Here is a 21,151-nt window from a genome sequence, read left to right as displayed (position 1 = left end):
AGATGAGTTATTTTTTTTATTTTACCAACTGAAAAAACAGGAGTGGCATTAAGTTATCCAAAAGCAGTGTGTAAGACTGGTGGAGGAGAACATGATGCCAAGACGCATGAAAAAAAAACTGTGATTAAAAACCAACCAGGGTTATTCCACCACATATTAATTATTTCTGAACTCTTAAAACTTGATGAATATGAACTTGTTGTTTTCTTTGTATTATTTGAGGTCTGAAAGCTCTGCATCTTTTTTTGTTATTTCAGCCATTTCTCATTTTCTGTAAATAAATGCTCTAAATTAGAATATTTTTATGTGGACTTTGGGAGAAATGTTGTCTGTAGTTTATAGAATAAAACAATAATATTAATTTTACTAATTTTACTAATTTACCTAATCCTATAAATAGCAAAATCAGAGAAACTGATTCAGAAACGTCTGAGGTGGTCTCTTCATTTAGAGCTGTATACACTAATGGACTGTGGGAGGAAACCCACACAGACATGAGAAAAAACTCCACCCAGATAGGGACTTGAACCAAAGACAGTTGATAATGGTACTAATGTTATGGCTGATTGGTGTATACTGTAGAGAAGGGAGTTTTTTTCCCAGTAGAACTTTTTCCTCGTCTGCCTTCCTTAAACAAAGTGAGCTAAAATAACCAGGACCCTCAGGGCTGGTTTCCTGGACAAGATTAAGTCTAGTCATGGACTATATTTTACAGCCAGTGGAAAATTCCCATTCTGCTCTGTGCTGTGTAGTAAAGAACAGAGCTGAACGGAGCCTCTGAATGCATTTACTGAGAATTTTAAGTAGATTTTATGTTTTAGCAGTAAGTTAATGTGAGTAAATGTGGTTTGGTTTTGGTTTAAAAGCTTGTTATGCTTTAGAATTTTAGATTTTAGTTTTATTAAGATGTTGTGAATTTATGTACTTTTATTCATTTTTACCAACGACTGTAGTCAACATGCTAAAAAACTAATGTTAGCATAAAGAGGCTAATGGACACAAGTATAGTGTCAAATAGACAAAAATGTAAAAACCTCTCATGGCTGAATATACCGATATACCGATACTAAAAAAATATCTTGATACTTCGTCGTTAAAAATGATACAATACCCTATTCATTTAGTATTGGTGATAATTATTGGTATTGGTATTGGTACCCTCACGATACCAAACACACAACCACACAATAGATCACTAAAATAGGGCCATTTCTACCAGCACACACATATATATTTTTATATATATATTTATATCGTTTATATATATATATATATAAACGATACAGTACACGTGTTCATCACAGTGCAGTTAGTTCTGTTAAAAGATTTAAATTCCAGATCTGAGCCGTAGCGTCAGTGTCCGATCAGTCGAGCGATGACAGGGACGTGATCAAAGCCCCGTCAGTATTGTCGACAGCACAAAGAGCATTTTAGATGAATAGACTGAGCGTGTGTATACTGTCTTTTTACTGCTTTTGATGGCTCCCTGGGTGGAAACATCCACTGTGTGTGTGCGAGGCTACAAGTTGTGTAGCGTTATGTAGCTAATGCCTGGTTTACACTACTCGATTTTGGGCCAGTTTATCGTTGATCGCCGACAAAAACTCTGCTCGAAGACTCAACATGTTTAATATCTGACTCAGTCAGCGACTGGGAGTCAGGAGCAGCAGCTACATACATACAGCCAGTGGGATCACAGAGAAAGAGAGAAACAAGGGTCCAAAACACATCTGCTGCTTTACGAGAGCCGTTTTAGAGAATCTAACCACTTTCTGTCCCCCTGTTATATCAGTGAATGACTGTTAAACTCTAGAGGGAGCCAGCGAGTGATTCCTGAAACATTTAATATAGCTCTGTTTTTAGGACATATTTTAGTATAAAACTGATCAGACATTTATAAACTCTGATTTTGCTCAGTTGCTTCATAGGAACTCATTCATTTTAGACTCACTTTAGGTGCGTATTCTCCTCTATAGAGATTCTCTGGTGTCAATCAGTCGTGTAGTGTGAAAGTCTGAACAATTGAAGGAATCAAAAAGTCGTGAAAAGTTGTGAACCTGGCATTAGCTGCTGTAGATGGGCGTACGTGTCTCTGTTTCTGTGATCTGGTGCATTAGGACCCAGCGGAAAACAGCAGAGGGAGAGGCCGTTAACATTGTGGAGCGCGGCCAGAGCGGCGCAGGGCAGACAAGGAGAACTCTCAGGTTACACTGCGAGCACATGCCAGGGGAAAGGAGGCCTCCCTCTCTTCCTACCCTTTCTTTCTCACTCTTTCTCACTATTTCTCACTCTTTCTCACCCATCCTCTCCTTCTATCTCTCTCTCTCTCTTTCTCCACCATCTCTCCCGCAAAACCCAGTGATCTGAAGCAGCCCTGCATCTAATCAATAGACACATACATGCAGCTACAGCCATATATCTCCTATATCAGTGTACCGGCACTGCGGCGGACTCCCTGCAAGATATGCAAAGCAGGCCGAGCACAATAGCATCCATTATTCAGAGAACACAGCGTCTCGCAGCGTCCCTCATAAACACTGCATGCAAATGACGGCAGGACGTGGCGAATGCATGGCGGAGGAGAGAGAGGGAGAGGGCCGGTGAGGTGCAGCCATAAAGCCGGAGAGAAGAAGAGGAGGAAGAGGAGGAGGAGGAGGAGGAGGAGGAGGCTGCCGGCGGCTCCGTCATCACCGGAGCTCTTTATAGAGCTTCGTGTGGCGCTGTGACATTGCCTCCGACCTCACAAAGTCACGGTGGAGCCCAGAAGGATGGAGATAATGTCACTGTAGATAATGGTCAAGGTGTTTTACATAATGAGGTTAAAGTGATATGATTGAGGTTCAGCCAAATCAATTTACATTTTTTCTCTATATAGTCCTGTAATAAAAAGAGAGAGGCTTCCACTGGATCTTTAGCGAAGCTATAGAAGAACCCACTCACTTATTAGGACTTCTTCTATCAGTAGTGATGCCTCAACACCAGGCACATGCCTCCTCCGATACATGTGAAGTCAGACTCCGCCTCTTTTTGAGCTGCTGAAGCATTGCCGAGTAGCATCACAGCGATAACGCTCGGAGGAAAGCGCAGCGATTTCTCAGTGATTCCGATACATCAGCTCACAGATGCAGTCTTGTGCTGATCCACATCACCCTTTTGAAATAATGTGTTGAGAAAGCGCCAGTTTTGCTGTCTCAGGACTCCTGTAGCCGATGGCAAGCTACATAAACAGGATTCGAACCGGCAATCTCCTGATTATAGTGGCAGAGCTTGGCCTGCTGGAATATAGAAGAACAACTTTTGATTTCTTGGAAGTTTTTAAAATGTGTTCGTTCATACCCAGCTCCGATATACTAGTGCATCTCAAAAAATTAGAATATCATTGACAAGTTACTTTGTATCAGTAAATCAGTTGAAAAAGTGAATCTCATAAATTATTTAGATGTATTAAACACAGAGTGATCTATTTTAAGCGTTTATTATTTTTTTTATTGTTGATGATTATAAGGCTCACAGCCAATGAAAACCCAAAAGTGTGCCAAATCCTGCTGGAAAATGAAATCGGCATCTCCATAAAATGTCAGTAGAGGGAAGCATGAAGTGCTGTAAGATTTTGTGGGAAAACAACTCAATTTTTGTGCAACTTTTGCTAAGTTTTTGGATGGAAACCCGCTAATGTCTTTTGTTCTCTTGCCTCCAAAGGTACGGAAAGATCGTGTCCACCAAGGCCATCCTGGACAAGACCACCAACAAGTGTAAAGGTAAGAGGTGAAGCTCTGACGTGTTTCAGTGTGAGGTCTCTCTTCAAAGCCAGCAGGCCTGTTTCATCTCAGGCAGGTGTGGCGTGATGTAACGGCATTGGGGCCGCCATTGCATAACTGCACATCTGTCGACTGGACCGGTGCTGCCACACTATGGAGTGTGTGTCCATAGATCTGCCTGTGTGTGTGTGTGTGTGTGTGTGTGTGTGTGCATGAATTTAAGCACACACATGCAGCAATCTGCCAGCCAACCAGCAGGCAACACTATTGGTCTAATCTCTCAACTCGACACTGTGGTCACTGAAGTCGGACTGCCCTTAAAAATTCAGTATTTGGGAAATGGTGTTATTGTCACTTTGCAATACAGTATTAAAGTAATCGTGTAATTACGTATTTATTTACTTAATTACGTAATTACATAATGATTGATTTTTACATTTATCTAACAGTACAATTTGTGTCCAAGGACCCTGTTGCCCTATTACACTCTGTGCAAGGCACGTCACAATGCTCTTTGCTATCTTACACCCCGTCAACAAGTTTGTTGCTCATTTTCACGCCCTGTGTCTACGTAGTAAAAAAGGTATCGAAGTTTAGGAAGAAATTTAAAATAATAGGCATGGTGATCTGAAAGTGACGTGTGTGTTTATGTACATTTCTGTCCTGGTTGTGGTGCGTTTCTGATCGATTAAAACCCTGACAACAGTCAACAGTCAGCTGCCCAGTGCTATCTTAGCCCTGCAGGAGTGCCGGTGATGGTATAGTTAGAAATAAGTTACTGATTACCCCTATAAAAAGTTACTTTATTGATTACATGATTTTTAAAATAACTAAGTACCTTTGTTCCACACTTAAGAGCTGTGTGTGTGTGTGTGTGTGTGTGCAGGCTATGGCTTTGTGGACTTTGACAGTCCGGCGTCTGCGCAGAAAGCGGTGACCACACTGAAGGCCAGTGGAGTTCAGGCTCAGATGGCGAAGGTAAGAGGTCACTTCACTCCCTAAAGCACCTGCTCTCATCACTCTGCTGTGTGTGTGTGTGTGTGTGTGTGTGTGTGGAGGCAGTTATTTCAGTTATTATTGAAAGTCAGACTTTTTTTGTTTTATTTAAACTCTGGAGCTGAGCTTTGTTTGAGCTGTTGGACGGGTCTGTCTCAGACTCTGATAAACACACGACTAACAGCTATTCTTTACCTAAAATAGCAGCAGGTCCTGCAGATCCTCCAGGCCTCAGGAAGTTAAATATCAGTGCAGGGTAAAGAGCTGTGTGTTATGGTGTGTGTGGTGTTGTGGTGTGTGTAAGTGGAAATGCTGCTTATGATCCTATTTGGCCCCAGCATGCCTCCAGCAATAAGAGAAAAACATCCTCTTATAGGGCTCGTATTGGTAAGAACTTGACGATAAGATCAGATGTGTATCACGATACAGGGGTTACGATACAGTATATCACAATATATTGCAATACTTTAAGCAAATTTCAAAGTCATAGTATAAAACCACACAATCATATTCTCAACAACATACTCCTCTCCACCCTAATCTTCCTCCCTCTGCCAGCTGTACCTTACTCTACCTCACTCGACTTCTCTTTACCTCACTCTACCTCAATCTACCTCACTCAACTTCTCTTTACCTTCCTCTGCCTTAATCTACCTCACTCAGCATTGGTCTAATTTACTTTACCTTACTTTACCTCACATAGCCTAACTCTACTACACTGCCCTTCTCTACTTTTCTTTACCTCACTCTGCCTCACATAACCTGGCTCTGCCTCACTCTTCCTCACTCTGCCTTTCTCCACTACTCTCTGCCTCATTCTACCTCACTCTGCTTTGTTCAACCTTGGTCTATCTCACTGTGCCTCTTTTTACCTCGCTCTACCTCATTCTGCCTTACTCTACTTCTCTCTATCTCACTCTGCCTTAATCGGCCTTGCTCTACCTCACTCTGCCTCACATCACCTAGTTCTGTCTTCCTCTACCTCGCTTTACTTCCCTTTGCCTCACTTTACCTTACTCTGCTTGCTTAACTTCACTTTACCTCATTCTGACTCACTCTACCTCACTCTGCCTTGCTCTACTTCTCTTTACCTCACTCTACCTCACTCTGCCTTGCTCTACTTCTCTCTACCTCACACTTCTTCACTCTACCTTATTCTGCCTTGCTATACTTTTCTTTACCTCACTGCTTTTCTCTACTGCCCTCTCATATCTCACTCTACCTCACTCTGCCTTACTCTACTTCACTTTACCTCTCTCTTCCTTTCTCTACCTCCCTCTATCTCACTCTACCTTACTCTGCCTTGCTCTGCCTCACATTACCTTGCTCTTTCTCACTCTACCACACTCAGCATTGGTCTACTTCACTTTATCTCAGTCTGTCTCTCATAACCTCGCTCTGCCCAACTCTACCTTAGTCTAAGTCACTCTGCCTCGCTCTATCTCAGTTTTCCTCCCTCTGCCTCATTCTACATCACTCTACCTTGCTCTACATCACTCTGCCATCCTTGTTATATGATGTGGGCACAGTCTGCAGGGTGCCTCTGCCTCTGTTGCTGCCTTCCGTTATGTTTATGGTAAAAACACGTTGATTTATCTCAGAGCCTCGTCTGTGCTGTATATTTCCCGTGTTCTGCAGGGTTGGTTTTGTGAGTGTGAGGTTAGCAGTGAGGTTGGATGGATGAAGGTTAAATGTGTGGAGCAGCTGCTCTGCTTTCTCCTCTCGCTTTCAGCAAAATATAAATCCACACTCCTCTCTGCCTCAACCTTTCTACCTTCATCCGCAGACTTAATTACAGCCATTCCGAGGCCTTTTAGCAGCCTGACCTATTTAGGAGCAGCGGTGTTGATGTGGAGAGCGCCGTGGGCTTTCCTGCTCCTCACGTTCAGCAGTGTGGAGAAAGACTCCCAGTCTCGAGAAGCGATGAGATCTGTGAGAAAAAAAAAATCACCTTCAACGCAGGTCACCGCAATTACGCATCCATTATTCATGACATGGAGATGCAGCGGTAATGAATTTACAGCTTTTTAATCTCGTCCGCGCACCAGCGTAATGAATATGCAAAGTGGAGCCGGGGTGAATCGCAGGTTCGGCGTCACGCCGCTATCTTTACGATCCTTTCAGTTTGTTTTAGGCCAGAATGCTGAACACTAAAATGAATTGAACATCACAGTGGTATTAACCCTGTCAGCATCAAGCTCAAAACGCTTACCTGACTGATTCTTTGTGGCATTTTACAATTCAATCATATGATCCAGGTCTTCTGGTTCAGCACAAATGCAGCTTTTGCTTTTTAGTGCAGATTAAAGTCAGTGTGCCGCGTTTACTCAAGATATATATATGGCAGTGCTGTATATAATGTTGAGATTTGGGGAGCTGATAAACGGCTAAAACTATTATTTTTTGCAACATTTTTTACTCTTTTACTAACGTGGTGGCACCAAACATCTGCCATTTCAGTAAAATATCAGACATCTAAGATGTTTAAATTACTAGATTACTAGATTTAGATTACTATAAATAAACTGAAGTGTTTTACTCACCCAAATAAATGAAATTTAAAAGAGAAATGTGTGTGGATTAATATCGAGGACATGTTTGACTTTTAAATAAAAATGTTTTTTAAAGAATTACATTTTTGGTGACTTAAGCGCCCCCTCAACAGCAAGACCTGCAGAATTAGAAGAGTCCCCTATAACCGGCCACCTTACTTTCTGTTTAAAATACCCTAACCTAACTGAAAAAATATATATACCTAAGCTTTTATTTAGTAATAACAACTCTTAACATGATACTATAAAATATACTATACTATAGTATAGTATAAAACAGTAGCTTAAAAAAAAGTTAGTCACTACTTAACTACATGAATCAGTCCAGCCTGTTTCATTATATAAGCTTTTACTAAAAAATAAAGTAAAAGTTTTACTTTAGTGTTAAACAGCAGCAAATCTATTATCAGATCAGGTGTTTTTTATACTGTAACACTTAAATTTTTACATTCAGTTTGATTCAGATTTTTTTTTTTTCCGTGCTTACAGTATACCACAATATACCACATTATATTGAATCAATCGTAACCCCTGCATGGTATTACGTATCGAATCGGCAGCTCTAAAATATACAGTATAATATCTCCCCCTCAGCCACAGACTATAGCCGAGATTTTACAGCCCTCATCTCGTACAGTGCAGCGTGCGATAAACTCCCAGGCAGCTTTTATAGCGAGTTTTGTATGTTTTTACCGGGTTAAAAAGGTAAGAAACGGCCTCCTGCTGAAACGTAACGGCCCAAGGACATGCAGACTCCCAGCCTCGGAGCTGCAGTTAACTCAAGCTGTGCGCTCACGAGCGCGTGCATATTATACTATAGGCTTTTATGCTGCAGCACATGGAGCCAATTAGGACGTGTATATGGTAATAAGTTGACAACCTGAACGTCTCCCAGACAGTTATTTTGACACCTTTTATCTGAAGGGGGTGAAAAAAAAAGAAGCTGCTTCTGAAGCCGTTAGTCGCTGCATAATTGTCTGGACTTGCTTCCATTTAAGGCAGCCGTGAAAATTAGATATTTCAAACGTGCTCACACACACACACACACACTTTTACACACTTTCACACACACTCTCGCTCTCTCACGTTCCCCCGAAGCCTTTGCTTTGTTTTTTTCTGGAGAGTACTGGAGGCTAAAGCGGACTGACTCCCTGCCCTCTGGGCTTCACACCGTGGACCCGTCCGCAGCCTCAGAGCTTCTGGGTCTTCAGCGCTGAGGAACGATCCTCCTGCACTCCTCTGACAGATAGACTTGTAATTTTATATATGTGCAGTTACAGAGAAGCATAATGTATCAACAGCATATTAAATATAAGAAGTTTAGTATTTTGCTTTGTCTAAATCCACCATTTTTGTGTGCTCTGCGCAATTCAATTGATTTTTTATCGTTTTTATTGAATTAATGTCTAATATGTATTTTCTGAATTTCTCTGATTATAACAGCTCAATTCTAATTCTTCAGGTTAAAGGTGCTTTTTTTCCTCCTTTAAACAGCTATAACATGTATTTGTATCAGGATACAAGGATACAGGGCTGCTTTATGAATTCATACAACGCAACTATGTCTTAAAAGCATTTGACACTGTTTTACTCTTATTCAGTGTGGGCATACCTTTTGCTAATATTAGTTTTATATTTTTACACTTACTTTTTAAGTTATCTGATCATTTATCAGTTTTAAAATCTGTTTTTTCACAGCACAGAGGCTACACAACTCAAACTATGCAGTCTTTCAACACAGCTTTAACCTAAATAACTAAAATAAAATGATGTAGCCTAAAATACACACTTGCTGCTCGTCCAACACTTCTCAGTCTTGACCGTTTGCTATTTTTATCAGCCATTGCTCATCGTTCTCATGGAATAGAGCTAACGTTATCACCTCCATCACCTTAAAATCCCTGTACAATCCTAACTTTACTAACGTTTCTACCTGCTGACGTGCTACACTTTCCTGCTCAGTCTGTCCCTCGGTTTCTCCGTCACAAGCAGAGATTGGGTGGGTCCGCTTTCGTCCTAAATCCTGATTGGTTCAGTCCACTGTCTATATTGAAGAATGGCCAATGGGCCGCCTCCTCTAACTTGTGAGCCGGTCTCTTAGAAAATTCACCTCACTTCACCACGTTCCCCATCTACAAACTCTCTCCTCCTCCTCCACCTCCTCCTCCACCTCCTGACCTGCAGTCCTCTCTGCCTCCGTCCTGTTCCTCTTTTACTCCAGTGACAGGAGCATAATGTCTTCTCTATTAGACTCTATAAACACATACAAATACAACATTTTCAGGACGATATATTGTCCCAGAAATTCTTGGCATAAACTATAATATTGTCATTTTAAAGCACCACTATAGAAAAGCTTTTTCCTGCGTCCGGTGCTCTCAAAGGACCTTTAAGACAATGTGCCACAGTTATAAAATGCTAGCATAATTATACTATTACACCATTTTACAGTTAAACTAACTTTTTATTATTAAGAACAGACATTGAACAAACACAAACTAGCCTCCAAAGACAGGAGTGTCCATATGATCAAAGACACAGATCAGCTCAGCAGGCTATAGCTTTGCTATAAATGTATTTTTTAATGTAACTGTCAGACAAATTCCGAGCAAGGAACACCAGCATGTTTACTGTGTGGAGGCATAAGGCAGGATCTCTCTGGGGGAACAATATTTATATTCAATATTCAGATCTGTAAATTGGGCTGGATGTTTGTGCTTTAAATAAGATTCTCAGGCAGCAGCAGTCTATCACTTACACAGACACAGAGACAGCGCTGTGTATCTACTTCTTGTGTCAAGAATCAAAACATTGCAGCATGACGTGTTTAATTTAATTGCCTCAAGTGACATCGCATGCCCTGCAAGTAAACTCTATGAAGTTGTGTCTATTTATGTCTATTTAAGTCAATAACATGATTTTTGTCATAGGCCTAATATTTCATATATTTTAATTTAAATTAATTTCCTTCCTTCCTTTCTTAATGCTGCACTGAAACACACAGAGTCTGAGTTATATTAACACAGCTCTATATCTCATATCACTTTTTCCTTCTGCAGCAACAGGAGCAGGACCCCACCAACCTGTACATCTCCAACCTGCCGCTGTCTATGGATGAGCAGGAGCTGGAGAGCATGCTGAAGCCCTTCAGCCAGGTCATCTCCACACGCATCCTCCGAGACGCCAGCGGTGCCAGCAGAGGTGTGGGCTTCGCCAGGTACACAGCAAACCCACGACCCACGACTCCTCTGAGATTAACACCAGATTTACAGCGTTCAGGTGTGTTAACTTACATCCTATACCGTTTCTGAACAGGATGGAATCCACAGAGAAATGCGAGGCCATCATTCAGCACTTCAACGGCAAATACATCAAAACTCCACCTGGAGTAGCAGGTACTGCACTCTGCTACACTCACATGTTAATAGTGCTAGTAGCTTTTGCTCCATTTGCCATGAGGCTAAAGAATTAAAGGTTTAAAGTATCATTACATTGTTTTTTTATTCATTTTAAAAAATGTCTAGTTGTGTCTCTAGCAGAAATTAATGCTCTGTGAGTTGTTTTTAGTGAAAAAAATAATAAGTGCTCCGGTGATCCTGTATAACACTACTTTAATCCTGTGGAGGAGTGGTCGGGGAAGAACGATAGGATTTCGTCTCTTGCTCATGAATATTCATACATGCAAACAAATCACCTCTGATTGGCTAAAAACCCTGCGACACCTTCAAACAACAGTTAGGAACGTTTTGAAATAGACATTTTTACACTAATAACAGTCTTTGCAATGTCATGTCATGTTACTTTATAACATATGTAATGAAGCCCTGCTAAGTGCAGTTCAGCGCAAAATCCACCGGAGATCCTATTTAAACTATAGTTACACACAAAGGTGGGTAGTCCAGCTCCAGAAAGTAAAAATTACTTTTTTTATTACTTTTAACTAGTGTAAACTGTTCTAAACATCTAAACACCTACCTATCTCAATTGTACTTGGCTGGTGGTGTTTTTCCTCCATAAACAAATTCTAACCATTTGTTACTTAGCTCTGAATTACTGGGTAAAGTATATAAACACTGATGTGTTATTCACACAAATAACACAGGAATGAACTGCATGCTGTTCCTAGCGCTGTTAGTTATCTCCTATCTGACGAGACGGCGTCGCTGCCCGGCTTCAGCTCTGCTGTCTGTGGGCGGTCCCGAGCCGAGGTGGGCGGGGCCATGAATACTAATTCACGGGTTGACGTAGACACGGTGCTTTTCCTGAACGACCCACCGTATTTCACAAAAAAAAGTGGATTTTAGTGGAAGGAGACCTTAGTAATTTCTTCCAAATTATGATAATGATCAATTTACGCACTGTTGTTTTGTGATGTTCACTGTATTATTGTAGAAATCTCATGCTAACAAATGCTCTCTGGATTTTTGCTCAGTGCCTACAGAACCGCTGCTGTGTAAGTTCGCTGACGGGGGTCAGAAGAAGCGTCAGAATACGGGCAAATACCTTCAGAACGGCCGGGCGTGGACGCGAGACGGAGAGACGGTGAGACCTTAAAGAGGGAGAATATGAACATTCAGTCAGATGACACTTCATAGTGCATTCTGTGTAGTGACTGGTACTTATATTCTCAATATTCTTTATGTTAAAATGTACTATATTTGTTATGTATATTTTTTTTTACAGGGAGGAATGACGCTAACGTATGACCCCACTCCGGCTCTGCAGAACGGGTAAGCTTCTGATTTTTCTCAATATTTCTCTAAGAAGCAGGTGAGCTCTGACTTTGGCGTGTTTGTATCTTAACAGCGCGGTGCTTTTGAGCGTTTATGGTGTGAAGACACACAAGCAGCTCATTTAAGGGAACAGTAATGTTATTTTATTCTTTATTCTGTTTATTGTTGAGTTAAAAGTCAAAGGTTTGCGCTCTGCAGTGCGTCCGTGTCCGTGTGTGTGGGTGTTTAATGAATGAGGGTGTACAAGCACTGGGAGCACCTATTATAATGGACTCTGATGATTGACTGTTGTCAGGGTTTTAATCAGTCAGTGGAGCTCCTGTATTTTTCACCACCAAAAAAACCCCACCTGAACCTGAACACACCTCACTTCCAGACTTTAACAGCGCCTGTGAAAGACGTTTAAAATAGACTGTTGATGGGGTGTAAGATAGCAATGAGCATCACGACACGTCTTGTGCTGGGTGTACAATAAGGTCCAATGTGTCTGCTTTGCTTGTAAATGATGCATTTTTAGTGTCATTTATCCATGATGTGTAAAACGCATAGAACAGATCAATCACTTCAATCAGCTTGTTAATCTACTAGCTATTTCTGTTTGTGACTGTGAAACGCCAAATTTATCAACTAGCTCGACCTAAACATCTTTTGTTTTTTTATTATTTTATGAATTTACTTCATTTACATTTAAATTAAATTACATTTGCTGAACTATCTATATATTTAATACACTATGTATAAAAGCACAGAGGCAAATTTTTAGCATTCTGTGTTAAAGCAGCTTTTGTGTGACTATGTGTCTGTGTATATGTGTGTGTGTGTGTGTGTGTGTGTCGCCCCCTGCAGGTTCTACTCCTCTCCGTACTGCATCGCTCCCAACAGAATGATTACACAGACCTCCATCTCTCCATACATGCATTCTCCTGTATCAACATACCAGGTCAGATCTTCCACATTACCACCAGCACACTGCTACAATTAAACACTATATTTTATCCATATTCTTCTCCACTCAGAAATGCTTCTGCTTTCAGTTTAGAAACATAATAATAATAATACAGACTGACACTTAAAGCTTTAAGTTTAATATAACAGTAACGTATTCTTTTTAACGGCTGAGTGCACCATACGAACATTTACAGATCACTATCATTTAGTGTTTAGTGTAGTAAAGTATCACCAATAAAAATCCAGCATCCAGAAACCCCAGCCAAAGTGCACCAATCACTGCAGCAGTAAAGCACAGCGTGTCCTCTCGTCTCGCCCGAGTCGTGCTGACAGCGCCGCTCTTCCTGTTTCACAGGTTCACAATCCGTCCTGGATGCACCATCAGTCGTACCTCATGCAGCCCACGGTGAGTCCCTGAGTCCGTTAAACCCGCACAGCTATTTTTAATAAGCCTGGTCTCGCTGCTCCGCTCAGATCCGTCTCATTATCCTCTCGCTCGCCGTCTCGTCCACAGGGCACAGTCCTGACGCCCACCATGGACCACACTCTGTCCATCCAGCCCGCCGCCATGATGGGGCCGCTCGCCCAGCAGCTCAGCCACCTGTCTCTGGGCAGCACCGGCACGGTGAGACTGAGACACACACACACACACACACACACACACATATACACACTGCACAGAGGTATACTGTAGAAGGTATGCAAGCTGTTTTTTAGTGAAAAAATAATAAGTGCTCCGGTGATCCAGTATAACACTGCTTTAATCCTGCGGAGGAGTGGGCGGGGAGAAAAGATAGGGTTTTGACTCTTGTTTATGAATATTCAAACATGCAAACAAATCACCTGAAGGAGATTAAATGGATCAAAATCAAACACGAGACAAAAATATTAGAATAAATCATTTATTTATTAAGAAAACGATCCAACATTACAGATCTGTGATGTCACAAAAGAACATGAGGTAATATCTAAGCAACTTAAGGCCTTTCTCAATCTGAACAGTGTTTAATAAATTGATGAAACAAAATGAATGAAGCTATTTGTAAGTAAAACACTGCAATTCAGTTTAAAAATCTTCACCCATCTGTGAAACATGGTGGTGGTAGTATCATGCACACATTGTACAGAGCCTGTAGGAGATATGCATTCACATCACTTCTGCTGTGTTCACTTTGAGTTTGGATGTAATCATGTACCAAGTAGAGACTTCTATTAACATCTGAATTAATATTTATACTCTCTAAATATATAAAAAAGCAATATGTCCATTTCAAACACTGTTACTTCTTTTTACTGTTAAGTTAATTAAAAGCATTGATGTTAACCTTTTAAAGCATGGGAAGAAATGGTCACTTTAAGAACCTTGCATCTTGGCCTGTTATGATAACTATAATTATTGGACAATATTTAATTCCAGAAATAAGTTTAAGATCATTTAAGATTCATTAATAACACTGTTATAATGACAATATAATAGCATAATAACTAGGGCTGTTGAGTGCAAAAAAAATACAAAATAATTGCACAATTTGCTTTGATTAATTGCGAACTTGTGAAAATGAACATGGCAGAATAAGGTGAATAGTGAACAGTTCTACATCTGTAATTACCTCACAGTTACAGTTATGTTGTCTCTCTTTTTTACAGTATATACCTGCAAACACAGCTATGCAAGGGACCTACATACCCCAGTACACCCAAGTGCCTCCTGCCAGCGTCTCAGTTGAGGTGAGGCAAAAATAATATGTACTATTAACTAAGACATCACTCCTAGTGTAATGTTGGTTAGCACAGGCATCTGTGAGCTGATGTATCAGAGCTGGGTCGCTGCGCTTTCCTCCGAGCTGCTACATCATCAGCAGCAGCGGCTCCAATTGAAAAAGAGTCTTATTTCACATGTATCAGAGGAGGCATGTGCTGGTCTTTAACCTCCTAGTGTTGGGGCATCACTAGTGATAGTTGGAGGCCTTATAAGTGGGATGGGTAACTGGCCTTTCAAATTGTGAAGAAAATGGGATAAAATCAGATTTTTTTTATATTACTCATTACTCACCGATTTTAATGCTCACCTCATCAATCTGCAGGAAAACGCCGTCCAGCAGCAGCAGGTTGCCATAGAGACGCCCACAGAGCATACAGCGTACTCCTACCAGCACGGCAAGTGAGGAGGAGGAGGAGGAGGAGGAGGAGGTGGGTTTCACTGCTCTGTATCTGTATCTGTGTGTTTTTGCAGGAGGTTGCATATTAAATTAAGCCACCCACAACTCCTTTTATGACCATTATAAACTTCTAATAACATCTAAATGATTATTTATAATCTCTAAATGTACAAAAAAGCAATATATCCATTTTAAACACTATTATTATCACCTCACATACTTCTGTGGTCTTTCAAGTTATGCTATAAAGGCATTGATGTTAACCGTCTAAAGCATGGAAATAAATGCTCACTGTAATAAACCTTATACTTTGGCCTGTTACGATAACTATTTTTTTTTACACATTTTTTTGTCCTAGAATGAATTTTAAGATCATTGAATAACACAGTTATAATGACAATATAATAGTTTAATAATTAGGGCTGTTGAGCGCCAATAAAAAAGGTAAATGACTGCGCAATTTGACAATTTGCTTTAATTATTCGTGATTAATCACATTTTAAAAACATTTAATAATGCATATTTAAATCAATGTAAACTCATCACAGTAGAATTTTATGTACACATAAATATTCAGGAACAGTGGTGTGAAAAAAAGTGTTCCCCCCCCCTACAGATTTCTTCTGTTTTTGCTTTTTTGTCATACTGATATTTTTCTGATTATTAAAAAAACTTTAATATCAGACAAAGATAACCTGAGTAAATACAAAAAGCATGTTTTAAATAATAATTTTATTTGTTAAAGGAAAAAAATCTATCCAAACCAGTCTAGCCCTGTTTGAAAAAGTGAAAAAGTGTTTGCCCCCCAATTCTAATAACTTGGTTGTGTCACTCTTGGTGTCAATATCTGTGATCAAGCTTTACCAATATCTGGCAACGAGTGTTTTTTTTTCATCTCTGTGGAGGAATTTAGTTCCACTCTTCTTTATAGAATTGTTTTAATTCACATTTGAGGATTTTCCAGCAATCCGACTTTAACTAGGCCACTCCAAAACCTTCTTTTCTTTTATTGAACTCTTTCTTTATATTTCTCTCTCTCTCTATTTCTCTCTCTATGATTAATTAAAAAAACAACAATGCATACAGAAACAATTCACAAAACTATTAATTAGATATTAATTACCATTGTAATTGACTGTTTTGATATCTGTATAGATTATATTGAAGCTGTATGATCTATATGATTATTTCTGTATTAGAACCTGGTGTACAGTACAGTGGGTTTATGACTAAACTAACTCTCTCTCTCTGTCTCTCTCTCTCTCTCTCTCTCTCTCCCTTTCTCTCTCTCTCTCTCTCTCCCTTTCCCTCTCTCTCTCTGTCTCTCTCTCTCCCTTTCTCTCTCTTTCTGTCTCCCTTTCCCTCTCTCTCTCTCTCTCTCTCTCCCTTTCTCTCTCTTTCTCTCTCTCTCTCTGTCTCTCTCTCTCCCTCTCTCTCTCTCTCTCCCTTTCTCCCCCTCTCTCTCTCTCTCTCTCTCTCTGTCTCTCTCTCTCCCTTTCTCCCTCTCTCTCTCTCTCTCTCTCTCTCAGGTAATCCCCGCAGGGATCAGGGGACAGGAGCTTCAGTGTGGGACACCTGTCTGCAGCGTCTCCTCTCTCTGGTTTCTCTGGACGTCAGAAGGAGCGGCAGACATCGCTGAAGAGGACGGGAGCTTCCTGTCTCTTCCATAAGAAATAAGACATTTACTGTACTGGAGACGCTTTTAACCGAGGGAAGACCAAGCAACGGACAGCTTAACCTTTTTTTGGCAGCAGTAAAAAAAAAAGGAGACAAAGAAAAACAAATAATACAACAAAACCACAAGATGAAGGAAGCTATGGACTAAATGGACTATACTAAAGAACTCAAATCAACAGCAAACACACACACACACTTACACACGCACAATCCCACAAAACACACACACTCTGAGCGAGTCCCACACACAGTAATAATAAAAAACACTTGAGAAAAGTTATTTTTCTGCACGCAAAAATACAAAAAAACACCAAAAAACATTAAAAAAAAGAACTATTTTCTAGGCTGTTCTGAGCAGCAGAACGGAAAACAAAGCGAGAGAGGTTCAGCACCGCGTCATTTTAGAGCTGTAGTAGCTTTTTTTTAATCCTCTTCATTTCCCCTCCTTTTTGAATATTTTGACTGCTTTCTAAGTCTGTTGTAGAGTTAGGATTTTTTTGTACATAGAAAAAACTAAAAATGTTTTTTGCAAAAGTTTTGCTGCCTTTTTTATTAAAGAAAAAAAATGTCAAAGTATGGTTTTAAATGAATTTAAGTAAATGCTGAACAAACTGCGACAGTGTGAGTGTAGAGCAGATGTGGTAATAAATAAAAAATTAAATATATATATAAATATATAAATATATAAAATATATAGAATACGTTGGAAACGTCCACGTCACCCAGCAGTGAGACTTGACTGATAGTTGCCGGCTGTGGCGGCGGCTGTGGTCCGAGCCTCGGTTCATAAACAGCTGAACTGAGATCAGTGACCCTCCGGCCCCCTGCTGTTCTGCCTCTGTCCCTGACATGCTGCTTCGTCTCAGAACCGAGGTCACACTGTTCTGAGAGATTCTTTTTTTTATTTTATTTATTTTAAAGTGATTTAAAGTGATTTTTATTTTCCAGCAAATCGACAGACAGGAAAATTTTACTGATTTACTGTAATTAAATTGGTGTAAATCATCATTATTCTGCATTATACTGCATTTTCTGATGTTTTTAAAGCCATTTCCATCTGTTTTTAAGCTGTTTTTTTAACTACACTATTCTAATATCTGTTATCATCACCATACACTGACATGCCAAAAGTCATGGGATGGTAAAATAGGAGATTATCATGTCCCGTGACCTTTGCTACGTTCCATGGCAGCTAAAGATCAGTACATAGACCCGAAGGATATACGTACACTTCAGTTTCTGAATCAGTTCCTCTGATTTTGCTATTTATAGGTTTATGTTTGAGTAAAATGAGCATAGTAGTTTTATTCTATAAACTACAGACAGCATTTCTCCTAAATTTTAAATAAAATATTGTCATTTAGAGCATTTATTTGCAGAAAATGAGAAATGGTTCAAATAACAAAAAAGATGCAGAGCGTTCAGACCTCAAATAATGCAAACAAGAAAGTAAGTTCATATTCATAACATTTTAAGAGTTCAGAAATAATATTTGGTGGAATAACCCTTTTTTTTAAGGTTTTAAAGCACAGTTTTTTTTAATGCATCTTGGCATCATGTTCTCCTCCACCAGTCTTACACACTGCTTTTGGATAACTTTATGCTGCTTTACTCCTGGTGCAAAAATTAATTCAAGCAGTTCCGCTTGGTTTGATGTTTGATCTCTAACCTGCAATATATATATATTACCAGGTATATTCACAGGTGTGTGTGTTCCCAAGCCATCCCCCTGAAGTAACACTACTTGATCAGTTTACTCACTGCTACCCATGACTTTTGGCATGTCAGTGCACTGATTGGTGGTGAGCGTATTGAGGGCTCTGTCTGCTACGTTGCTGAACTCATAGATGATGTTCCATGATAGTGAGTGAGTCCACAGCTGCCTCAGTTAAGAGATTTCAGATCATTAATTCATGCTGATTAATCTGATTTATGAGTGCCTATAACCCCGTTCACACCCGGTTTCTTATGTGATGGGCGTGTCCTTGGTGTTTTCCCGAGTGTCCATTGGTCAGTTTCACACTAAACATAGAAATAACCACCAGTCAGATGTGGTGAGAGGCGGAGCGTGTATCTCAGTCCACGGTAGGCGGAGACTAAAGCCATTCAGATAAATTTACGTTAAAGTTTCCATACCAACCATACGTCTTAAGTCAACAAACCCCCAATGTGGACATGCTGCTGGCTTCAGTTAAGCTCCACCTAGTGGTTCAGTAGCTGTACCGATAACACAAGTGTGTGCATGTGGCAGTATCGTCATGGATACTGATACAGTATCTATTGTTTTGGTACTCACAATATTGTCACAATTGTTTAAAATAGATCATGTGCTCAATTGTCAGAAATTTCTAAATAGGAGACGATTAGAATTTTGGTTGTGAAAAAGTTGTGAAAAGGTAGTAGTAGTAGTAATAATGAGGTTACAATTAAGCAAAAATAAACAAGGGTTCTATAATGTGTAATATTGTATATAATAAGTGCTAATATTACACGTTATAGCACAGACCTCGAGTGTATTATTGTGATTATACCACAGCTCTATTATCACTGTTTATGAAAATATTTTGAGTTAAAGAGGAGGAGAAAATAAAATCTGTTTGGTTATAAAACTCCGCCAGTTAAAATAGTTCCATTGCTGCTCTGTTTGGCTTGTAAGCGCTGCATCGTTGCTAGGTTACCTGTATGAGGCGGAGTAATACATGAAGAGCTTCGGTTACAGTGCATTACTTTATTTATCTGATGCTCTTATCCAGAATGACTTGCAAGGTTATTTCTGTTACAGAAGTGGGTCAGTGATGTGTTAGGAGTCTTGCCCAAGGACTCTTATTGTTGCAGCACAGCATAGTCACCCACATAATGTGGTAGCTCAGTGGAAGAGGGTGGTGTTATCCACTGTACCACACCAACTACACGTGCGTATTTTTTTCCAGATACTACTCAAGGCACACATAAAGTGACCAGGCGTGAACGGGGTCTATGTTTTAGGATTAGCAATACCAGTTTCTACCCATTCAGAGTTCCACTGTACCGATTCTCAAATAAGAGAGTCGGAGCTAAACTGTGGACTGTCCAGATACCCAGAGAAGCTACGAGACTTCGGGTTTGAGAACCCTGGTTTTAAGATCATCTAATTCTACGAAGGTTTGTTTTGGATTCTGCTGATTTTCTCTTGAAAATCTTTCTAAGCTTAGAAGAAAATTTGTGTTTCTCACTTCTTAAACAACGGCAATGTTCTTTAGACACCCCTGAAAAAAGGAAAAAATCTGGAGCTTCTGTCTCTTTCTCAATAAAGCAGCTTTTATGTCAACTTCTACCTTTCCTCAGCGCTTATGTCTTGTGCTTCAAAAAATGTGTCTGGTTTCCCAAAACGTTCATAATTATAAGTAATTACTTACCAAATGCAATACAAAGCATTGAATGCAGTGGAGACGTGATCTATGGACGGACCAATCACGCTTGTCCGTCTGGCATTTCGAAGGAGGAGCCAGGGTTTAAAAAACTTCAGTAGAACAGAACTTGTTTGTCTGCATCGTGCTGAGTTTAAAGTTTGGTAGAGGGGGATCATTAGTATTCATTTATTTATTTATTATTACGATATGTGGTGGGGTTGTTTTTCAGGAGTTGGGATTGAACTCTTAGTTTTAGAGAAAGAAACTTTTAATACTTCAACAGACCAAGAGATTTCAGACACTTTCATGCCATCAGTTTTGAGGGAACAACCTCTTCCTTTTGGGAATGACAACTTCCTGCTCAAATATGACTCCTGCTCACCAGTGCTCAAATCAAGCTTCATAAACACATAGATAAGCTTGTGAGGTTTTGGTGCGAAAGAACTAGACTGGTTCTGATCCTAAGCTGATAGAACAGCTTTAAAATGAAATAGAGTGAAGAGTAACAAAGAATGGTCAAAAATTCCCATAAACACACCCCTAAACTTTGTAGAAAGCCTTCCCAGAAGATTTGAAGCTGTAAAGTTTGGGCGAACATCATATTAAACTCTATAAAGCAGTGGTACGTGCACCAGTGGTGATACGTGAAGCACACCAAGGAGGTACACCACCAAATAAATGTTTTTAATGCATCAAAAACAAGATTTTACAGGAAAATTGAAGTTTTTGGGTTTTAAGAATTTGCCTGGTTTTATTGCAGATAAAAACATCTCTTAAATGGACATAATTTTATTTTATGAGCTAGGAAAAGTATGTCATGAAAGCAATTTTAGAGCATTTTTGCTGATTTTTAGTTTACTACATAATTTGAACAGACAAACTGTCCCTTACACTGTGCCAAAATTTCTTAATGAACGGACCAATAGAAACTCTTCAAAA

The 21,151-nt window shown here is 39.8% G+C and overlaps 1 protein-coding gene across 2 annotated transcripts in view; it reads left to right on the top strand.

The window, feature by feature from the left end:
• Window positions 1–20,134, top strand: part of rbms2b (RNA binding motif, single stranded interacting protein 2b) — a 37,475-nt gene extending 17,341 nt beyond the window's left edge. For both annotated transcript variants that reach the window (XM_022677158.2, XM_022677157.2), the window contains exons 3-14: window positions 3,700–3,758; window positions 4,645–4,736; window positions 10,366–10,523; window positions 10,622–10,701; window positions 11,739–11,848; window positions 11,990–12,036; window positions 12,886–12,979; window positions 13,343–13,393; window positions 13,502–13,612; window positions 14,635–14,715; window positions 15,072–15,177; window positions 16,676–20,134. In XM_022677158.2, the coding sequence (XP_022532879.2) occupies window positions 3,700–3,758; window positions 4,645–4,736; window positions 10,366–10,523; window positions 10,622–10,701; window positions 11,739–11,848; window positions 11,990–12,036; window positions 12,886–12,979; window positions 13,343–13,393; window positions 13,502–13,612; window positions 14,635–14,715; window positions 15,072–15,152 (964 nt within the window). In that variant the 3' untranslated portion in view covers window positions 15,153–15,177; window positions 16,676–20,134. The remainder of the gene's footprint in view (window positions 1–3,699; window positions 3,759–4,644; window positions 4,737–10,365; window positions 10,524–10,621; window positions 10,702–11,738; window positions 11,849–11,989; window positions 12,037–12,885; window positions 12,980–13,342; window positions 13,394–13,501; window positions 13,613–14,634; window positions 14,716–15,071; window positions 15,178–16,675) is intronic.
• Window positions 20,135–21,151: the final 1,017 nt, after the last annotated feature.

Source organism: Astyanax mexicanus, chromosome 13, assembly GCF_023375975.1.
Source record: "Astyanax mexicanus isolate ESR-SI-001 chromosome 13, AstMex3_surface, whole genome shotgun sequence".
NCBI lineage: Eukaryota > Metazoa > Chordata > Actinopteri > Characiformes > Acestrorhamphidae > Astyanax > Astyanax mexicanus.
Note: the sequence above shows the minus strand (reverse complement) of the source record. Positions and strands in the feature narration are given on the sequence as shown.